This window comes from Phalacrocorax carbo, chromosome 1 (genome assembly GCF_963921805.1).
Source record: "Phalacrocorax carbo chromosome 1, bPhaCar2.1, whole genome shotgun sequence".
Lineage (NCBI taxonomy): Eukaryota > Metazoa > Chordata > Aves > Suliformes > Phalacrocoracidae > Phalacrocorax > Phalacrocorax carbo.
This window is the reverse complement of record NC_087513.1, coordinates 82541111-82557047: the sequence shown is the minus strand read 5'-3', so window position 1 is coordinate 82557047 and position 15937 is coordinate 82541111. Positions and strand designations below refer to the sequence as shown.

The 15937-nt window shown below is 43.4% G+C and overlaps 1 protein-coding gene and 1 long non-coding RNA gene across 3 annotated transcripts; both read left to right on the top strand.

The window, feature by feature from the left end:
• Window positions 1-532: 532 nt before the first annotated feature.
• LOC135315266 (uncharacterized) lies at window positions 533-2004 on the top strand. Its single transcript, XR_010374689.1, has 3 exons — window positions 533-866; window positions 984-1171; window positions 1921-2004. It is a non-coding gene; the product is annotated as an uncharacterized LOC135315266 (long non-coding RNA).
• A 237-nt stretch (window positions 2005-2241) lies between these two features.
• On the top strand, window positions 2242-11085 carry KCNA1 (potassium voltage-gated channel subfamily A member 1). Of its 2 annotated transcripts, XM_064462252.1 has the most exons (2): window positions 2242-3277; window positions 6422-11085. In XM_064462252.1, exons 1-2 carry the CDS (start codon window positions 2402-2404, stop codon window positions 6812-6814), a joined length of 1269 nt encoding a protein of 422 aa, XP_064318322.1. In that variant the 5' UTR covers window positions 2242-2401; the 3' UTR covers window positions 6815-11085. The 2 variants fall into 2 exon arrangements, with proteins under 2 accessions (XP_064318322.1, XP_009499778.1); XM_009501483.2 differs by lacking the exon at window positions 6422-11085 and having other exon boundaries at window positions 2242-5602.
• Window positions 11086-15937: the final 4852 nt, after the last annotated feature.

Sequence of the window (15937 nt, the reverse complement as noted above, 5' to 3'; positions counted from 1 at the left end):
TCCGCGCCGTTCCATGCCGGGCCGGCCCCGCACCACGGGGGGTTCCGGGCACCGCAGGCGCAGCCGCCGCCCGCCCCGCCTGCGGCATCGCGCTCCGTGCGGGATGTGCAAAGCCCTGCACCACTCCGGCCGCCTCCTCTGCAGGTGCCGCGGTGGGCCCGCGGGCAGCGCCGAGCCGGCTGCCGCCCGGGGAACGGGGGGTGCGGGCGGGGAAAAGCGACGACCCTCTCCCCGCCGCCCCTCTGCGCGGCGGGGCCGGGCGCTCCGCGCACCCGCTCGGGCATCCCCTCTCCGCGGGCACCCCGCTGCGGGCGGGGGCGGCGCGGTGTCCCGCAGCGGGCGGGCGGCCGGGGCCGGCGGGGCCGCCGCCTGCATTGCGTCGGGGGCGCGGCGCGCAGCGTGCCGCGGCGGCGGGGGCCGCGGTGCCGGCGGCGGCGGAGGCGGCCGGCCGGCCGGGGGGCGGCGTACCTCCCCTCCTCCCTCCGGTCCCGTCCCCCGTCGTATCCCGTCCCCCCCCCCCCGCCCTCCCGCTCCCCGAGCTGCACCAAACAGCTCTCAGGTTTCTGCTGATACTGCAGCGTCAAGAAATGGCTCGAGTTTGCTCCTTGCTCTTATGCATTCAGCAGCCCTCTCGCTCCTGCCACACGCGTCCAGCTCCTGCCTCCTGCTGCTGCTGCTGCTGCCGGGACGAGCCAAGACCGACTCCGAGGATGCGGCTGCAGGACTGCGGCTCTCTTACATCTGCCCAGCCGCCGCTGCCCGGCGCCCGGCGCTTTTTCCAGCTGTCTTAAGGGAACAGAGCAGGAAAGCCAGCACTTATCTAGGACTCCTTCATTTTATTTACTAACTCAAGCCTTTTGTAAAAGGTACTTTGCACTCTTTTCCACCCCACCCCCCCGCCACCCCCCACTGCGGTTCTCGGTAGAAACTAATTAAACCCACTCGCCTTTGGTGCAGCCTAAGACAGTGTATGAATATTTCAGTGTCTCGCAGGCAGCCCTGTAAAGCGATCACTGTATTATTAAGAGGGGCTCAAGAGGAGGAGGAGGAGGGTTGAGTTTGCCGCTGCGGTGTTTGTTTTGGTTTGGTTTTTTTGGATGCTGCTGCAAGGCGACTTGACGCATTCCGGCACTGGCTCCTACTCCTAACCAGCGCATCTCACTCGGAGCAGGTAAGGAAAAGCCCCTTCTCCCCTCCCGCTCTGTTGGACTCTCTTTGGACAGCTTGGGACTGGGGTGTCGATCTCCCTCCCCCCGTTTCTTTTCAGTGTGTTTAGCTGCTGCAGAGCCGGGCAGGAGATGCTTTGCTCCCCCTCCCCTAATCCCCCCAATTGGTATGATGAAGTTGTCAGTGCTCAGCTAAGCCTCCACCGTCTGTGAAGTGGGGACCGTGGTGGTCAGGAGACTTATTGTAGGAGCTGACCCCACTGAAGTTGCGTGGGAAGCCCTCCTGATGTGCTCAGGGCACCGCAGGGTCCACATTGGCCCCTTCCTGCCTTGGAGGCCCCGGTGCGTGTCCGGGGATGTGTGGGAACGCGTAGGGCTTTGCATGTGCTCCGTAGTGGGCAGAGCGGGATGTTCTTGCTAGTGTGAAAGCCAATCCATTGCGCCTGAGCGTGTGTGTGTGGTGGAGCTTGGGGGCTGGTTTATTATGTTTCTCTCCTCCCTGGCAGCCTCCGTCCTGCAAGTGAGCTTTATGTCTTCAAAAGCAGACTATCTCCAACCCTCCCTCCCCAGCGCACAAGAGGAGAGGACTGGGGCAGTGGTGGGGGGGCAGGTGATGGAAATTTGCTGAGTTGGCATTGCAAGGACTCACCTCCCAGCCGCCCCGTTATTTATTTATTTATCTATGTATTTATTTATTTATTTGTGTGTATGTGTGTGTGTGTGTGTGTGTGTGTGTGTGATAACTTTGTGACAGCAGCCGCAGTGATGGTCGAGTCGGCGAGAAAAGTGGACGGATCAAGTTAAAGGCAAAAGGAGACGGCTGGGGAGGGGACCCCAGCCTGGGGGTGCACTCCATAGACCTTCAGCCTGGGGGACAGGACCCCTCACCTTACCTGCCCTCTTCCTTCCCTAAAGGTACTTCTTCCCTCTTTCTTCACCCTCCCATCATCCCTGATGCCTCTGCCTTCATTCCACCACTCTTTTCCCCTTTTGGGTACTGCCATCCTTTAGGCTGCTTGTCCACCCCTTCCTCAAGCTCTCCATCCCAACTCATCACCCCTCCCTGCAGACTCTGAGCTTCCCTCCCTTCTCCTCCCCTCCCCTCCTCCCCCCCCTTCCCCCCCCACTGAACTGCCCTGGGGCTCTCTACTCTCCTCCACCCTTCTTCCCCCTCTCAAGTCCCTCTCCCTCTCTTCTCATCCCCTGCCCCTGGGTCCCCCTTCCCGTGTACCACCATGACCGTGATGGCTGGAGAGAACATGGATGAGACTTCTGCGCTACCTGGCCACCCCCAGGATAGCTACCAGCCTGCTGCCCATGATGACCATGAGTGCTGTGAGCGTGTAGTGATAAACATTGCTGGACTACGCTTTGAGACACAGCTGAAGACCTTAGCCCAGTTCCCCAACACTCTGCTGGGCAACCCCAAGAAGCGCATGCGGTACTTTGACCCCTTGCGCAATGAGTACTTCTTTGACCGAAATCGGCCCAGTTTTGATGCCATCCTCTACTACTATCAGTCTGGGGGGCGGCTTCGCCGGCCAGTAAATGTGCCCTTGGACATGTTCTCTGAGGAGATCAAATTTTATGAGCTGGGTGAGGAAGCCATGGAGAAGTTCCGGGAAGATGAAGGATTCATCAAAGATGAGGAGAGACCCTTGCCAGAGGGGGAGTACCAGCGCCAAGTATGGCTCCTCTTTGAATACCCAGAGAGCTCTGGGCCTGCAAGGGTCATTGCAATAGTCTCTGTCATGGTGATCCTCATCTCCATCGTGATCTTCTGCCTAGAGACATTACCTGAACTGAAAGAGGACAAGGAGTATACAGTGCATCGCACTGACAACACCACCCAGGTCTACAAATCCAACATCTTCACAGATCCCTTCTTTGTTGTGGAGACCCTGTGCATCATCTGGTTCTCCTTTGAGCTGGTGGTGCGCTTCTTTGCTTGCCCCAGCAAGACTGAATTCTTCAAGAATATAATGAACTTCATTGACATTGTGGCCATCATCCCTTATTTCATCACCTTGGGCACCGAGATGGCCGAGCGGGAGGGGACTCAGAAAGGAGAGCAGGCCACCTCCTTGGCCATCCTGAGAGTCATCAGACTGGTAAGAGTCTTTCGAATCTTCAAACTCTCTCGGCACTCTAAGGGCCTCCAGATTCTGGGACAGACCCTCAAAGCCAGTATGAGAGAGCTAGGTTTACTAATCTTCTTCCTCTTCATTGGGGTGATCTTGTTCTCTAGTGCGGTATATTTTGCTGAGGCTGAAGAACCTGAGTCTCATTTCACAAGTATCCCTGATGCTTTCTGGTGGGCGGTGGTATCCATGACCACTGTGGGCTATGGTGACATGTACCCTGTGACAATTGGAGGCAAAATCGTAGGCTCCTTGTGTGCCATCGCTGGTGTGCTGACAATTGCCCTGCCTGTACCTGTCATCGTGTCCAACTTCAACTACTTCTACCACCGAGAAACAGAAGGGGAAGAACAGGCTCAGTTACTTCACGTTAGCTCCCCTAATTTAGCATCTGACAGTGATCTCAGTCGCCGCAGCTCCTCCACAATCAGCAAGTCTGAGTACATGGAAATCGAAGAGGATATGAATAATAGCATAGACAATTTTAGAGAGGCTAATCTCAGAACTGGCAACTGCCCTGTAGCCAACCAAAACTGCGTTAATAAAAGCAAGCTGCTGACTGATGTGTAAACAAAAACAAAAAAAAACCACCAAACAAAACCCCCACTCACAGCTTGAAGACTTTAGTGACACAGTCACACTTTGTAGATGCTTTACTGATAGTCTTTGAATGCTTTATTTACCTCGTAAATGCATTGTTGCATTGCGAATTTTTGCTCAGTGATAAAGAAGCTTCCAGGATCCATGAAAGATAAGATTTTGCTTATTTTTAAAAAGCATTTTTCACCTAGTAAATGATAACCATTTGAACTAGTTTAGTTTTAAGCTGTATGATGCTAGACCTAAACTCTTCCTCTCCCATCTCTTTTTTTTTTTTGATGAAGTTACCTTAAATGAAGCAAGACAGTTTTTAGAACTATAAAGCATATGCATGGATTCCAGTAAAAATATTTTTCAAAACTGCACAGTTGCAAGAAAGTGCATCAGATAATAATTTTAAAAAGTTAGCAAAAACCTGCAGCAAGCATTTGCCATGGTTTTTATGGAGGAGTGCAAATTTTCTTTCCGCCCCCTATGTGAAAGATTACACACTTCCAATCTACAGATCCACACAGCACCTTATTAAAAACATACTTAAGCCTGGTCTCTTTTGCTGTCCGTAGAAGAACTATTCTAAAAGGAAAATAGCAAACAAAACTGAAGACAAAACATCTGCAATGCTGCTAAGTTCTCTTACATGCAGATGATTTAAACACATCTTTCCTTTTCCCTGTCCAGAACTGGATATAAAACTTTAAGCCCCTCTGTTGCAAGATAGCACAATGGAGTTTAATATAAGCATGTTTGAATTTGATACTATTTATTTTATAATCGCATGCCTGAAACGTTACCTCAGACAATAGCAGATAAGCTTTCGTTTGAACTGAATCTTCTAAAAATAGGTCCTTTTCCTCTCTTTTTTTCTTTTATATTTTCTTTTCTTTTTCTTTTAGATTTGCATTCACCAGAAGTGCACTCCTTAATTTATTAAATCGTTGACTAGTAATTTAAAGTACTGTATTTAAGTGCGTATGTTAGTCAAATGGGAACAATAACTTTTGGAGATCAAAGCATGTTCAAATATTCAGCATTATGGCCTATTTGATTAAGGTGTAACTTGAATTAATTAATGCATGAACTCAATAATAATAATAATAACGATAATAACAATAACAATAAAAACAAAATAAAAAAAGTGCTTGATAGACTGAGGGCCTGAATGAACTGATTAGAGAAACCTGATTGTTTTCCTGCATTGCTCAGGGAAATGTGTTGGCTTTTGTCCAGGCATTGTCGGAAAGGAACATATCCCATCCCTTAAAGGGAAAGCTAAATGGAAAATTAAGAAGTCAAGTTATACATAGCAACACCTAAAACCTAGTATCCTTTATAGTTGAAAGGTGCAGATGCATGCTTTTTGGTGCATTCTCAGAATGTAAATGAAACTTATCTATTATATGCATCCAAATTGCAGCAGCTGGTTTCTTTTGCAGTCATTAGTTGAGACTTTCTTGTATTCCCCTAAAACTCACTGAAGAGACTCAACAGATTGATTTCGATAGTTGAGCAGTGCCTTTATCTTACATCCCCTAAATTGCTGAAAGTGCCTCCAGGAATTGAGATGATCAGAGATAGTGGAGGAAAGGGCAAGGCACCAACACACTGTCAGGAGTGTTCTGTGCTGTCTCCTGGGACAACACAGAGCAGGGTAAGAAAGAAAGAGAAGAAAAAGAAGAAAGAAAGAAGGAAGAGGAAGGAAGGAAGGAAGGAAGGAAGGAAGGAAGGAAGGAAGGAAGGAAGGAAGGAAGGAAGGAAGGAAGGAAGGAAGGAAGGAAGGAAGGAAGGAAGGAAGGAAGGAAGGAAGGAAGGAAGGAAGGAAGGAAGGAAGGAAGGAAGGAAGGAAGAGAGAAAGAGAGAAAGAGAGAAAGAGAGAAAGAGAAGAGAGAGAGAGAGAAGAAAGAGAGAAAGAAAGAGAAGAAAGAAAGAAAGAAAGAGAGAAAGAAAGAAAGAAGAAAGAAGAGAAAGAAAGAAAGAAAGAAGAAAGAAAGAAAGAAAGAAAGAGAAGAAAGAAAGAAAGAAAGAAAGAAAGAAAGAAAGAAGAAAGAAAGAAAGAAAGAAAGAAAGAAAGAAAGAAAGAAAGAAAGAAAGAAGAAAGAAAGAAAGAAAGAAAGAAAGAAAGAAAGAAAGAAAGAAGAAAGAAAGAAAAGAAAAGAAAGAAAGAAAGAAAGAAAGAAAGAAAGAAAGAAAGAAAGAAAGAAAGAAAGAAAGAAAGAAAGAAAGAAAGAAAGAAAGAAAGAAAGAAAGAAAGAAAGAAAGAAAGAAAGAAAGAAAGAAAGAAAGAAAGAAAGAAAGAAAGAAAGAAAGAAAGAAAGAAAGAAAGAAAGAAAGAAAGAAAGAAAGAAAAGAAGGAAAGAAGGAAAGAAAGAGTGACAGGGACGCAGAAGAGGCAGGCAGAGACCACCAGCACCCATGGGATATCTTCCGTCCCCAGCCAGTGTGATGCTGCAGTGCTCAGCATTTGCTTCTGCCAAATAACTCATAGTTGTGTTTATGCAAGATTTCAATTTTCCCTAGGTTGTTTATAGAGACATTGCTGCCATCATTGTACCTGCCCTTCCTTTCCCTGAGATGTCTTTTTGGCAGCCTGTCCCAGCATGGCAGGATGCAGGAGGAACTAGGGACCAGCATGAACTGCAGCATCACCCTGTCAGGCAATCGGACTGCAGGGCTGTGCTTTTCTTTCCCTTGGATTCCCCAGCAGGTAGGTTTGAGAGGCTTTCCAGTGCCCTCCCATCCCTGCCTCCTCCTCCATCCCCTTTCGACAGTCTGTCAGATCTTAAATCCCATCACAGATCCTTTGAGCCATATTCTTCTTTCTGGTCCCTAACCTTACTCCCACCATCATCTGGTGACGGAAGCAACACTAGGAAAAGGTATCTTCTGCAATATGCCAACCTTGACTGCTAGGCCCTGGAAGATAATAACCTGTGATCTGAGCTAATGTAGGCACTAATCTTTATTTTTTAAATGGACAAAGTTGAGGATCTTCATTCTGCACTTAGCATGTGGCCAACTGCTGTTGAACACTCTCCTTCCACATTGTACAGATCCTTTCTTCCCCTATCTTTCTGGTATATGTATATATGTGTATAAATATATATACATGTGTATAAAATCAAGGCACTTAGAGTGAAAAAAACCCTAAACCCTAACTCTGCGGTTACGCACAAGCCTGATCTGCTAGGTTTCCAGAAAGACTTGACTTTTTATTTCTCACTGTGTGGCTTCTGTGAATCTTAATGATGAGAAAGTGATGAAGAGCTGAGGGAGTTATAACTCCTGCAAGATATGCAAAGCATCAGATAAAACAGGGCATTACATCCTCTAGGCAGATGTTGTAAAGCTCCCTTCCTGTCCTCTGCTCAGGCCCCTGCCCATCCTACACCCCTCCCCGTATTAAATTCTGGTGGTCCTGATCTTCCCAAACTCTTGACCTCTAGGCTATAACTTTTCATATCAAAACGGACTTGAATGCTGCATTCAGCTTATAAAACAGCCAACCAACTAAACTAAACAGCAATAATCAATTCAGTGCTGTGGGACTGATGATCAGAAAGCAGCATTGGGGAGATGAGGCCTCACTTTGGTAACTTAACTTCTGCCATAGCTGGGTATGCACACCTTAGTTTAATGAGCAGAATGATACTCATTCTGCATAGAAGTGCTGCATGCAGCAATTCTCCTTTGTCAGGAGACCGGGATGGATCATTAAGACTTGGGGTGGTCTGGGGAGCCTGAATGTTGCTTTGTCCATTTATAGCTCGCTGCAAAGGATCTCAATACATATGGAGTACAGGAATTAACCTCATGTAGCATAGGCGTCCATTTTTGGCAAGTTTGACACACAAAAAAAACCCCAAAACCAAACAAAAAAAGCTCTTACACAGGAGTGCTGAAATGTCTTTGTGGGCCTGAAGGTGCACTTAACAAACTGCTGTTCTTACCAGGAAGCATCCTTTTCTTTCTTTCCTTTTCCTTTTTTTTTCCTTTTTCATTTTTCTACAACTTTTGGCATATGTTTCTTTTTGCCACACATGAGCTCTATGGGGTTGTTTGTGTCAGTGGAAGAGGACTGGAAATGAGCTGATGGCCAGTTTAGTGCATCTCTGAAAGAGAGAAGAGACCTTCATTTGGTAGGGACCTCCTGGAAGTGATGCCCGTGTTATGCTGGACAGAGAAACCGGTAGATACGGCAGTCTTAGTTGGGCTCTACTTTGATGCGGCAAGGCAGCAGTTCCAGCATAAGGAGTCACTACCCAAGCCTCCTTTACCAGGCTCTGCTCTGTGCTGCCTCCTTAGTTGCCCCCCATACAGCTTTTTCTTCATTCACTCAGTGAAGGGGATGAGGGAACTCTTATGGCATGAGGAAGGCAGCAGTGCAGTGAGGTGCAGAGGTAGGACTGGAGAGGCAGTGGGCGGGAAATCCCATAGACTGGTATCATTGCTAAAATTCCCTATCTGGTCCTAACCTTCCTTAGCTATAAAGCACTAGGAAACAGGCAGAGGAGCAAGGGGAAGGGTGAAAATAAAAAACTCTGTACGCCTTCCTTCACAGAACTGAGAGGTTGCTGCCAAACTGCAAAGACCTCAAATCCTCTGTGTGGCAGCTCCAGCAGAGACAATGAACTGGACTTGTCTTCACGAGGAAGTTAGTGTGCAGTAAGCCAGGGTGAGAGTTCACAGCATTCTAGCAAACCCATGCAGATTCCCTGCATGGAATCTCTAAGCCTTATCTCCACTGGGGACTTCAGGAAAGGTAATCCAAATTAATGAAAGGTGTGCATTTAAAGTAGATTTGTTAAACTGCTTTAAAGCCCAGCATGGACATTCTGTTGCAGTATAAAAGCAACCTTAATCTGATTTGGAGTCATTCTTTTTGGAAGGAAAGTAAGCTGAATTGAATTAAGGCTGCTTTAATTCTGAACACAATGGGGCTTAATGCAGTTTACCTCATCTGCCTCACAAGTTCATTCAGATAGACAAGCCTTTAGTAGTCATTAAGTATAATGCAACTGACCCTACTTTGCAGGGGGTGACTGGGCAGAGTGCAGCCACATGCTATAAAACTCTTTAGTATGTGAGTGCTGGAAATTCACAGCCTGGCTTACTGAGGGCTAACATGTTGTTCCTGGCAACAGTTCCAGTGATTTCCTTCCTTTGTTCCTGGTTTACACATCTGTAGGTGCGAGGAAAATCAATCCTGCTGCCTTCAGGGGAGTTACACTGACAAATGATCATGGCCCAAGGAAATTAATTTCCACTTACAAAGTCTCTAACTGTGCACATGCTTAGCCTGATGTACTGTTGATCACGTGGACAAGCACTTGAAAGACAGTATGAGGCACTAGAGACAGGACAAATATCAGCATAAGTCCTCTTGTTTTTAGCAGTGATTTTGCCCAAGTAGAGATCTTAGGGATCAGACCCTTCTTGGCAAATCAGCTGTGTATCATTTCTTAGAGGCTGCATTGGCCCAAATGAAAAATTGGAGCAGTAGCAACTTCTATTGACAACTTTTTTACTAAGGGACAATTGTTTTCATTAGACAGAAGTACAGGAAGTTTGTTTCTATTATGAGAGAGCTGAAGCCCAAGTGTAATATGTAAACCTGCATATTTTTAAGGATAAGGTACTGAGAGCAAGTGTCTCTTTTCCATACTTGGACAGTGCTGTTTCTTATATGCACATTTATTAACCAAAACAAAATAAACACCTGGACAGGAACATCTGACATTTATTAGAAAAAGGTGGAAAGTTGTATTTTAGAATAAGATCTTCTGCATACATATGTGATATATGGAGAGAATATATTCCTTTCCAAATATTAGCTTGATAACTGTTTTGAGAGCGGTGCCATTCTGGATTTATTAATTTCCCCTAGCATAAAGAAGAGACAAGTACTGCAGCTTTTCCAGGAATGGTCTGATCCCGTAGGCTTCCAGCAGCCTGATGCCACTGATCATCACAGTAATTTCAGACTTGCAGGAATGTGTGATTTACCCTCCATGGCCACAGAGCTGCATGAAATTGGAAAGCTGTCCTTGCAATTGCACTATATGGCAAGTTTGTTCCAGACCTGCATATCGCAAGTCTGAAACAAGCTCCTTTTCTGAGATGCTTTAACCAGAGACCTGCATTTCAATTTTGGCTGGACTTATTTCAGGCTGAGTTTCTTTTTCTGTTATTCTGGCTTTACCTGATCAGGTGTAGAGAATTTATTTTTCATTAAATGCTTATCAAGTATTCTTAAAGGTGTCAGTATTTGTATCTGCAAAAATGAAACTTCAGGGTGGTCTACTGGTTCACTCAGTACAGGTGAACTTGCCACCGGTGAGGTCAACAATTTATGCTGTCAAGGCATATCATGCTTTGATATTTTCAAAGGAAATAAAATGAAACTGAGGTCTTAACTAAAATTTGTCTCTAAGTATCTGTTAGTATCTATGTAATTCTGTATATTTCACCTGTTCACAGGCTCTAGAAAATGTCACTACAAGTTATAAAAAAGAATCATCTTCCATTTCTAGTTTCTATAATAAAATGAAGACGTTGCATTCAGTTGTGTTAGGTGCATCAGTCTTTGATCCATGTTATTGTTTCAGTGACATTTCTATAATGTAATTGGGATCAAATGTATATTTTACTTTTGTACAAAAGTAAAAATGATATTTTTATGACTAAATTCAGCAAACCCTTACCTATAGCCTGCTAAGATGAAATCTTTTTTTCCTTTCCTTTACATGTAAACTATTGTTTTTGCAGTATGTCGGTTTGGAATGAATAAATAACAGCTGTCAGTAGAACTGTATATGGCATCTCAGACATACCTCTGATTTTAAAGATCAACTATTACCAATGTGAAATATATAAACTGAATAGTCTCCATATGAAAGTGCACCATCAGGGCAACAAACCATTTAAGCTGACACAGCTGTACTTACGTCCACCATTTACAAATCGCTTACACTTTGGGTCAAGTATGTACTTCATTGTCACATTACAGCTCATTTTACTTCCAGTAGTGAAATCATTTGACTTATCATTTTTAGAACATCAAATGTTATGAGTTCTTGAGCTATTTGAAATGCATAGTTTTCATCTATGCAATTTTACCTGCTTCTGTACTTGTTCATCTGTTCATACTTGGCATCAATTAAAGATAATTTTTAAGGATCTTACCCAGGATTATTCTGTCTGGTTATTTTCTGGAGTCTGGTTTCTCTGCTGTCACTACTAGCCAGTTCTATCTGAAATGAATGGTTGGTTCATTGATAGTTTTGTTATTGAATGGTATAAGAAATGGCAATGTAGTGAGTGGGAAATGTGACTGTGGGCTTTGAGAGGCCTGTAACTGTCAACTCAAGCTTTACAGTACAATTTATCCAAGGGTTTGGCTTCTATAGGCTTTGGATCTTGCCTTGAGTAAGTAAAGTTCTGGGGCCAAACTCTGCTGCTTTCACTGCTGAGACAGGACTCAGTTCCACCAGAAACAGTGGAAATAAGATTAAGTCTACTGATTTTGTTCTCCAAAGGCTTGTGGGTATCAGTTTGCATGTTATGGCTACATTCCTGAATCTGAACCACTGCCTGTAGCACTATCATATAAGTGCTGACTTGAAATTAGGTTTCTAATAACTGTGTGACTGATCATGGTTTTTGGTCTGGGTTGAATGTAAGCAAGTCAAACTGGCTTGGTCTTGTTTTCTTTTGAAAAATGTTTGTTTTTTCAAGGTGTGTTTTATGCAAACTAATCTGATACCATCACGCCTGCCATGCCTCAATATCATATTCTGTGTAAAGAAGGTGATGACATAAATGCTAAAGGTATTGTGTATTAGAAGTCCATCTATAAAGACTGACAAGTCTTTCTATAGATACATGCAGTTTGTAACAGTGGGATACATACATGGTAAAGTGTTGGTTACGTATGATGAAATGAAGTGAAAATACCCTAACGTTATACAAGGAAGAACACTTTGCATAGCCTGTCATGTGATTTTACTTATTTATTTTGCTTTCTTGGTCAAGAAAATCTTTCATCAAGGAAATCCATGTTCATCAATGGCTTCAAGTATATTTAGTGAGTCTTCTTGAATCTCACTTATAAATTGACAAAAATTGTCTTGTAGAGCTGACAGTAGGAATTTGCAGTTATTGGTCTTAAATGGGTCTGGTCCAAGTCATTTGTTTGTTAGCTGCTCCATGGTGGTGTTCTTAATTCAATGAGGTACTCGTGTCCATGCCTCACCTTGAAGTGTGATCATCGTCACTGAGTTTTGATGGTTCTAGTTGTGTTGAAAGTGTCATTGCTTCTTCCTTTTTTCTTTTCTGTGTAAAAAATGTGAAATGCTTGTTTATCAGCTCTACAGTATCAATCTTCTCCCTTTTGTCGTTAGCAAAGCTCATGTTGCATTTTTTGGATCAAATTATAATGTTGCTGAGTAACCTCTTTTCCTGAATCTACAATTCACTTGCCGTATTACCCATTTCTATATCTCTCTGTTAGTTTCCTCCCTTCTTGACCACACTTCATCCTGTGAAATACTACCCCCAGAGCCTTCACTGCTGAGGTCCTTTGTGGTCTGTCTCATCATACCTGTTATGGATCTAGCTCAAAAAGCTCCTATTAGGTCTGGGAATGCCAATTCTTGCATCACGATCATTTTTTTTTTATTTAAGAAAATCCTTGCCTGTTTCCATTTGTGCTGCCTCCTCTGTGTGGAGAATGTTCCCACTAGGTTCCTTTGGCCATGATGCTAACAAAATAAGATTTCATACTTTATGATTCCTCATCTTCCCCGCAGCCTGCGCAGTCACTGTACCCCTTGGTATAGCTTGTACTGAGGTACTTACTGTGATGTGGTTGGTTTTGCTACATGGAGGTTTTCAAACAAAACTACATGCATTCAGGACCAGGTCCTAGGACATGTTTTTTGCCCTCTAAAATGATTCCATAAAAAAAAAACATCAACATTGTGTACTGGGATAGTTGAGTCTCTGAGTTAATTTCTTAGTTAATCTCAAAAGTAAATTGACATGTGGGTTTTTTCACCCAAAATGCAAATCCTCCTATCTTGTCTTTCATGCTTCATCAATTACAAAAATGTTGCGTATTGCCTCCTTCCCTTGGTTACACCAAGCAGCCTCCTTATCTTGTAGGTTTTCTCTGAAGCAACCTATACTGAGGAAAAAATTGTGGCTCTGCAGATGTAACAGAGATAACAGACACGATGATCCATGGAATAAACCTGTCTTCTTCGCTCTGGCACTCAGGTTATAAGGGGAACAAAGACTAATACGATCTTATTTTGTCCTTAATTCAGCAGACTTTCAACAGAGAGAGAGAGAGACTCTATTCAGTAACAAAGTGCTCTTTTTATATGTTACCTTCTTTATATAAAATTGATGATTTCAACATAATTTCATTTACCTAACACTTAGTCTTGGAAGTTACTCAGCTTATGTGTACTGTTTGATTAATGGAAACAAAATAATTGCTTTATGGAAACATATGAATCTCAGGGTGAATATGTACGCCCTTATTTATATTTTAATGAATAAGATTCCTAATACTTCACAGCATAAAATGATTCTTACCTCTGAAAGCAAAAAGAAACTTTTCTCACAGGTGTGCTGTTACCCACTGTTAAAGTTTTATCCTTCCTCTGAAGCATCTGGAGCAGCTGCCTTCAGGGCTAGCAGTCTAAGTCAGATGGCCTGACTGCCAAAGAAGATCAGACCAACTGATTCAGTGCTATCCCTGAAAGCAGCTGCTATGTACTGCCGCAGCCAAGCTCTGCAAATATGGAACTCTTGTGCTCTTGAAGTAAACCAGAGCCCATAGAATTAAATAGGATTGTATCTTTTCACTTCAGAAGACTGTAGAAAGACCATGATTTCATGCTCCCTTTCAGTCTGCTAAGAAAAGAAGATGAGAAACGTTCTGTACTCAAGGCTTCTAACAGGTACTTTTACAGTTGCATTTTATCCCATGGTTGGTCTTTCTATAAAAATGCTCACTTTATAGAGTGTTGAGATTAAGCGTTCGAAAATCAAAGCTTTAATTAGCACAACAATACTTCAATCCACTTGGCTTCTCTAACAGCTTCCTAAAATATCTCACATTTTATTCCAACGAGAAGACAATTACAACTCTTGAATAGAAAGCTTTTACAGCTAGAAGATGAAAATGTAATTGTAGCTGGTATATTTGGTGACCTCCTCTCACTAGGTAGGAACAGTAGCACATTTGGCTTTTGAGCAGGGGAGCCTGAAGTTGTCACTGAGCGTGGTGTAGAGAGCTGCATATAAAAGGCTGTATGATCCTTAAAGGGAGGACGGGTCTGAAGACAGGTGTGTTTCATTGGTCAGCATTTCCATCCTACCTGGCTAACAGCAGAGTGTGAGGAATGGGAAGGTCACCTTATTCAGTTCACATAAGAAGCCTGCTATGTGACACCCAGATGCCATGTGAACTGGGGCTTAGTGTCCCACAGTTAGCTAGGCTGATACCATTGATACAGCTTGCAGTCACTTCAAAGTATTTAAACATCTTTGATTTGTACAAGTGGTAAGAGGGCTAATGCCTGAGGGCTTGACCATCCAAATGTACCTGCTATAGTGGACATATGTGGGGGGCTTCCCTTTGTCATTTCAGTTCCTGTAAGAAAGAAATATGTCATATTTTTTGTCTTGCTACATACAGACAGGTTCACCATGGAAAGAAGTGGAAAGCCCACAGTTGCAGTCTCTGGTGCACCCATCCACATTAATAGCGTCACATTCTACTCTCCTGTAGCTCAATTACTTTTGGTAGAGCAGCTTCTGCTCAGCAAGGAATATATAGGGCCTGAATCAGGCCTATAGCTCAGTATAAGACTAAACTTTGTTAAGAAAATTCCGTGGTGAGCAAGACAGAAAAAACAGCCAAACAAAAACCTAGCTCTCCAGGCACACCGTGAAGGGATTCTCCAGCTATTTTTCCATGAGTACAGAGAATGCAATATAGACTTGAACTATTCTTTCATGTTGGAAAAAACCTTAAGTTTTAAATTTAATTAATATTCAGCTCATTGCTGCTTGGCCATTCTGAACACAAATCTGCACATTAAAATTCTGCACTAAATTCTGAATGAAGGATCATCTAGACTCTTATGGCATTTGGTTCCCTACACATTTTGGATTAACTGTGGGAGCAAAGATTGCCAGCAGGGTCCTTCCTCCAAGTGGAATCACTCAGGCAATGGTAGGTGTTTAGAAGTATCTTTGCCTTCTTCTGGTGACTTTGACCTTTCCCTCCTGTTTTCAGTGTGCGGTATTCCTCTTCAGCTAAAAAAAAAAAAAAGCCAATTCCAGCTTACAAGGGAGGTAGCTTTCCTTTGGTTCCTTTTCTAGTTAGCCAAATGTTGTTATGAACTTGGTTTCCTGACCTTTGACTGTTGCTATGGCTTTGATGCAAAAAAATCACTTGCAAATGTTCCTGAAATACTCAGAGATTTCCTACTATCCTGAAATCTGCAGCTTCAGTTAATGCCATTAAGTTTGATTCTTCCAATTACAACTGTGTTTTTTTTTCAGGAATTTGAAAAGATAAAAGGGGAAATGAATGGTTCCAAAAATGTACTTGAACAGCTTTCTGCCAAAGAGGGGAAAGTTTTGAAACTGTCTTTTTTTGCTTGAATTGAGTTATCTTGGCATTACTTATTTGGTAATGGTTAAAAAAATAAAAAAGGATCTCTGTTACTTGGGAAACATGCCTTTGTTATGATTATTTAGATGATAAAAATGGCTGGCATTCCAATAGAAGAGCATTTACTGCTAATGGGGCTTTAATGTAAACTCTTGTGATACTTAATATTTAAATCCTGAAGAGGGTAAGATATGAATATTGCATGAACAGCTGCTGGGTATGTACAGTAACAGCATGCACAGTGTTTAGAGGGTAATATCTCTGCAGTATGGTGGCTATGCAGTTCTGGAGTAACAGCCACACAACTGGTCACTGGAGTGTAGTAGTACAACTGAAACTAA

Bases quoted from the DNA above. Each gene is read 5' to 3' on its own strand.
- KCNA1 (XM_009501483.2), top strand. From the start codon at position 2,402: ATGACCGTGATGGCTGGAGAGAACATGGATGAGACTTCTGCGCTACCT.